This window comes from Nipponia nippon, unplaced genomic scaffold (assembly GCF_047370975.1).
Source record: "Nipponia nippon isolate SJK-2023a ecotype South Korea unplaced genomic scaffold, ASM4737097v1 scaffold_4, whole genome shotgun sequence".
NCBI classification, from domain to species: Eukaryota; Metazoa; Chordata; class Aves; order Pelecaniformes; family Threskiornithidae; genus Nipponia; species Nipponia nippon.
Window position 1 is genome coordinate 26,795,720 of NW_028262358.1, and position 6,353 is coordinate 26,802,072.

The 6,353-nt window shown below is 44.5% G+C and overlaps 1 protein-coding gene across 1 annotated transcript in view; it reads left to right on the forward strand.

Annotated features, from left to right (window-relative positions):
• The window catches only part of PKDCC (protein kinase domain containing, cytoplasmic), a 37,119-nt gene extending 33,212 nt beyond the window's left edge, over nucleotides 1-3,907 (forward strand). Inside the window, exon 7 of the mRNA XM_087777084.1 lies at nucleotides 2,701-3,907. Within this exon, the coding sequence (XP_087633210.1) occupies nucleotides 2,701-2,786 (86 nt within the window). The 3' untranslated portion in view covers nucleotides 2,787-3,907. The remainder of the gene's footprint in view (nucleotides 1-2,700) is intronic.
• The last annotated feature ends 2,446 nt before the right edge of the window (nucleotides 3,908-6,353 follow it).

Consider the following 6,353-nt stretch of genomic DNA (forward strand, 5'->3'; position numbering starts at 1 on the left):
AAGTTTCTGAAGCTCCAGCCGAGGTGGTTTGATTTTTGGTGGGGCTTCTCTTTGCCTGCTGTCGGGGGAGCAGGAACCTGCAGGCAGGCTCAAAGGAGCTGGCACCAGAGGGCCACAGTACATGGATCATGCGTCTCCAAACCGTGGGGGCTGAAATTTTATTTTAAAACGCAGCAGCAGAAACAACAACAAAAGCCTGTGACCTGTTTCCGCAGCTAAATGCGCAGGATGTGGTCCAACATCTGGATTTAAATAAATCTTTCCAATCCATATGGTTGTTGCGGTTTGACACAAAACCAAACAGGTTCTCCCGTGCATCTAGCCGGGACTTCCCGGCTGGCGTCAGAGGTGCCCTGCCTCTGGTGGGAACACTGTGCGTCTAGCAGTAGGGCTTTGGCTAAAGGGCAGTGAGGAGGGAGGGTTAGAAGAAGAACCAGATAGAAGTAGAAGTAGAGGTAGAAGTAGAAGTAAGTAGAACTTCCAGGGGAAAATCCCATTTTCTACCACAACTCATTTTCTTGTCTAACAGCATACACTTGTTGAAAAGAGAAATGCATTTTCCAAGAGGTCTGTGGGCCTGGCAGTCCCCGTGTGGTTCCCCTGAAGGCAGGCAGTCAGTGCCGATTGACATCAAGCGGAGAATTGGCCCTGGCTCGCTGCTTCTGCACCAGACTTGCGCCTATTTCAGGCAACTCTAGAGCAATCTGAGAAACAAAAATGTTACAAGTCTCTGCTAAAAATCTGAGGTAGCTGCAGCTCCACAGTGGCTGAGGGGTTCGAAGAGCTGAATGCCACAGTCGGCTCCCAACCCCATGCCCCTTCGCTGCATGCCCCACGGCTGGCCCCAGCCAGCTCAGCTTGCCGTGTTCCCCTCACCACGCTGCACCCCTTGGAGGGTAAAGAAAAAAGACATGTTTATGCCTAGAAGGTGCAGTGGGCCAAATCCGTGTTCTTCTGTAATCTTCCCCTGAGATAAAACCCACACTGAAGTCGGGGTGAGTTTTTTCTTCTGTGTGTCATCTCCAGACGTACAGGGCTGTCTCCCTACTTGCAATTGCTAGGGCCAGGTCGGCTCCGTGAGAGGAAGGGTGGCTGGTGCTAGCCAAACCTAAGAAAAGCTGACTGAAGTCCTTGCTCTGCCACAGACTTCAGTGTGGCAGGTTATTTAGGCTCTGAGGCTCAGCTTTCTGTCTGTACATCTGCGATCACAAGATGTCTTCACCTTAAAGTCAAAATTTACCCTGTGTGCAGTTGGGTGCTTTAGTTGTGCTTAGTTGAGCAACGTAAATACACGCCAAAGCCAGGCCTATATACATGCCCAGCAGGTCCCCAGCTCTGAGAGCATCACAAATGAGTAGCATCTTCAGACAGTTCATACGTTTCAGAGTGTTTTAGGCAGCATACTGCTACGGCTTTCTGCATTTCTTGTGCTTCTGAGAGGTTTGAATAGAGACTTCCATGGAACCTAGAAAAAACTATGTTAACCTTGCCTGTGGCTAACCAGTGACTACTAGGTCATCATGTCAGACTATTTATAGTCAGACTATTGAAGTTAATTAATATACTAAAAAAATAATTATTATGGCACAGGGAAATTCATAGGAACTTTAGAGCAGCTTCTGTCTTGGATTATAATAATAAAAGCAAATGAGGCACAGTAGCAGTATTTCTAGCCTTACTTATCATTCCCTTTACCATGCTGTTCCTGATGCATGAGCACTCAACTCCCTGAAATCTGCAGCATGGAAATTTGCTCTACTGAGCAACTACTGTTGAGGCATCCCATTTGCCGTGTGCTACTTTTTAAGAAAAACAGTGTTATGGGAGCCCCCTAGAGAGGCAGGCTGGGAGTAAATAGCATTTGATTTTTCTGGAGTTTAGAGAGAGGGAAGGCAGAGGTTGACTAGCTGTGGAAAATCTCTCCGTGGCCTCTGCTCCAAGGAAAGGCAATGACACTGCGGGTCCGCGGGATGGCAGGTACTCATCGAGAGGCCGGGGTGTGAACAAGATGTCAGGTCAGTAGGCACGGGGAGATACAAGAACTGTGCTGCAGCTGCCACAAATACCGCTGAGTGAAACGTCACCAAATTCAGACCTCGCTGGCCGTGGATGTGTGTGTGGCAGGTGCCTTACGCTGCCCAGGCTGTTAGCGCTTGCTGGTGCTCTTTGTATGAGGAGTAGAAACCTTGTTCCAGCTTGTTTAAAACCCGGAGCTATGAAGTGATCAGCAAGAGCTATTTCAGAGAAAGTCACGTTTAACATACATTGCACTGATGAGTTTTGCAAAGATTCAAGCACGCAAAGATGATTCTGCTCCTATACAATCAAAGGAATGCCCTGGACCCAAGCCTGTTTTTATCAGTGGGAGAGTCTTGAAATACATTTTTTTAAGGCCGTGTGAAATTTGTATTAGACTCTTCAGACCTTTCCTTCATTTACTGTGTTAGCTGTGCGCAGCGGTATCTTGACCGTAATTAGATAAGAGTAAACCTACTGAAGGCAGGGGAGATTCGGTGTCGTTTTAAGCATCTCAGTTTTATACCAGGTGAGGTTAAGAAAGAGTTCACTCTTGGGTTGCCCAAAGAATGCACAGGTTGAAGAAGAATATGAAATGTCAATATTTTGAAGTTTGCAACCTTTTGCTCATCACTTCTAAATAACTTTTTTTCTTTCCCGCCCCCCTTTTCCTATTTGGTGCAGGTCGGCAGCTTGTCTTCTTCAAGATGGCCTCAAATCATATCATGCCTGATCCTGACAAGATAACATATGTGAAGGTGACAGACTGACACCTAAAGTGGCTCAGTCTGACGCGTGAGTGACAAGGGCTGTTTGTGTATAAATATAGGCAGCTGTTAGGTATAAGGCGGCTATGGCCGGAGAGATAATTGCACTATTACTCATTCTAATCTATAGAGTGCTAAACAAAACTTTAAAGAAATAACCTGCATGACCAGGATGAATGTGCAATAAAACGACATTTTGAAAATGTGATTTTTTTTAAAACAAAGCAAAATACAAGATATGATACACTGTTAGGGTATAATTTTGGTTATAAATCAGCTGGCAGCTCTGGATTTTCTAACCAAGGTTAGTGTAATGTTTCTGACCTGTGCATGTGTGCACAGGGGTGAAAGTTGATCATTTCTGTGGGAAGCCTGTATCCTCCGTGCTGATATTTATTTGGGCATGTACAATCACAACAGAGTAAGTGAAGCATATCAGTTTGTAAGCTGAATAGCAAACGTTTCTGAAGACAATCAGCATTTGCGTTAAAGCTATCAAATATGCAATGCCGGCGTATTTGTCAAAGGAAGGAATTGGTTATGTTTAGAATTGCAAGACTGTAGCTAATTTTCATTTTTGCTTCCAATGTTATCATAAAGTTTCATTTTTAATTTAAAAGAGCCATTTTGCAGGTCTAGCAAATCACATAAGCATATGAATAGTCCTACTGAAAGGGTAGGGACTTACCCAAGTGCCGAATGCTTTGCTGAATAGGGATAGGCCTAAGCATATGCTTACAATTAAGCCTGTGCTTAAGACTTTTGTTGAATCGAGTTTGAATTGTTCAGGAAGCTGCATCTTTGACAGACTGGCAAAGCAATCCAGCTGGTGGAACAGTACTAGTTTAATGACTATCTTGCAGTTATTCATATTTTTTATCATCAAATCCTTGGTTTTCTAAGGCACCGCTTGCTAATTCTTAGAGTGAATGAAGTAAATGACCTTAATAATGGCAAATGAATGCTAGCCTTAATTCTATATGAAACGCATTTTACAGGCATGGTGTGTCTAGAGAATTTGCTTTCAGTGAAAGCAATAAAGTAAGTGCTAAAGTGACCAATGTCATACTGTTTTGTAGTTTGTACAGTCAGGAAAAAAAAAAGTGCTTTTGTTTCTCAAATTGTTTATTTTTGTAAAAAAAATAAAATATAAATACAATTTTTTTCATACTCGTTTTTTTTTTTTGTGTTGCAAATAAATGCCTACAACCAGTGAAGACTTAGACATAATGTATTGTATGTAAACTTAAGCCTGGGATATTTTTTCCAGGAAGGAACTGAGGTTGTTCCAGTGGCTCCCAGGAAGAGGTGTGTTTCTGGAGGTACGCGGTGGCTTTGTCTATGTGCTTGCCTGTCGCAAAGCAAGTGACTGTTAGAAGACAAGGCTTGAGCATCCTTTCTTTCTCTGTAGTCTGAGTCACATCGGTACCAGTTTTTTAACATTTGGAAGGGATGAGGAGGAGAGCAGAACCCAAAGGCGTTACTCGTCGGGCTAAATGGTGGTTTTCCTTACCGGGCTTTACCAAGGAGGGTCCGAGAAGGAGAGCAGGAGAGCCAGGGAAGCTGGCAGAAGTGCTCGTAGCCTGTGTGACTGTGCAGGAGAGATGGTGACACCGTCGGCAGCGGGTCTCGTCTCACTTCGGTTTCTCTGAGGTCACTGATACCCTAATGACTTCTGGCAATTGACTGAAATGACATGCTGTAACGGCTGTAACTCACAAATTATCAAACTCCCAGCTGTAATAGCTCAGCTGATTGTGTCGCCGTGCACTTAGGAACCCATCAATCATGCTGTGGTAATAAACAAACACTACAGATTCTTTTAAAATTGCTACATAAATCATGCCAACACATACTGCACAGTTCATTGAAGTGATATGGGTTGTTGGCACTGAGGTGCTGGTATGTATTTTGAAAGTCTTTAACCTCCTGTGATTGCCTTACCATTAAGCACTGTACACCGCTCCAAAAATACTCAGTGTCTAAAAACAATGTGAACAGTTAAATTCTTTAGTTGCACTCCTAGCTAAAAAATATCCTTTTAAAAGGAAAAAAAAGATATCTGGGGTAATTCTTTAATGTTGTAGGCAGGTAACTCAGGATAATTTCATTCCATCACTTTTCGCGCACCGGAAAAAAATGCCTCTTAAGTCGGGAATTGTTTATCACTGGAATTAAACAAACTTGCCAAACCAATTTAGATCAGCTTTTGCAAACAGAGATCAAGTAAGCAAGAAAGAAACGTAGCCATGAGCCAAGAAGCTGTATTTGAAATTTCAGTGGTAATCAGCTTTATACAGGCAGTTTTATAATTCTTTGAGAGTAAGGCTTTCCAGTGGAAATGCTGATTAAAATCTTAATAAGAGAGGCGTGATACTACAATAAGTGAATTTAATAGCTGTAATAAGCACTGGCAAAAGTCTGAATTTATGGGCAGAAAGTGTCTTTGGCAGCAGTGTGTCTGATTCAGCAAAGTGCCTGCCTGGCGCTTGTGGCATGGAAACCCCTGAGAAGCCGCAGAGGAGGAGGAGGAGGAAGCAAGGCACAGAGTGAACTGGCAGGTCTGCGCCAGTCAGCCTGGGAGCTGCTCCACATTTTCTGTGGAAAAGGCATTTCTGTCTGGTTTTTTTTGCCTTAACATTTTGACTGCTTTTTACATTTCCTGGCTTCCTCAAGCCACGAGATAGAAATATGAAAGGAGACACCCACAGGGTTTTAAACGACTGACATCCGCGTGCGTGCATGCACGTGTGTGTATGTGTGTACGTATTTATGTATCTGTCACGCTGAACAGGGCGAGCGTATTTCCTCAGTGAAAAACCAATTGGCTGTGCACAAAATGAAGTGCTAAGCAGGATGTTGAGTTCATCTGGAGAAGTGAGAGCTGCGTGAAGTAGTGGGTGCTGCGGCTCTGCGAGGGGCTGTGCTGAGCCTTCGGTCCCGTCCAGCGCCACGATGCCCCGGCCGGGCTGCGGCTCAGCGCGCCTCCAAGAGCTGCACCCCTTGGTGAAGGGGTGACACTAGCCCCACCACTGGGAAGAGACTCCAGGCGATGAAGTGGGCACTGCTCAGCATCACTTCTGGCCCAACATCCAGAGGGATGTAGCGGAGACACGGTGAGAGCTTTGGTCTTTGCTTAGACCAAAATAAAAATGTTTTCCTATATCTTGTCTGAGCCTACTGTTTTATCTCTGGTCATTTTCCAAAGCTTTCCCCAACTTCAGTGCGTCTTTTTTAAGTGGAAAGCTGAGGTCTCATGCATTCAGCTCCAGAAAAATGTTGTTACAGCTTGCACCACATCTAAGAGAAATCTGTGGTGAAATTCGTGATGGCACCACGAGCATTCATCACCCTGAGAGAAAGCCTGAAAACAAGTGGGCCCTGTTGCCAGCTGAGGAGCTTGGGTAAGTCTGTTTAGAGAGTGAAGCGGGTTGGATGGGCAGTGAGACACTCGTGAAGAATCTCTGAGAGATGTTCTCCCAACATGAGATAAAGGAGTTCAGTGTAAATACAACTATTCCTAATGTGCTTTGCCCTGCCTCTGCCTGCTTCACGGAGGCATTTTGCTTA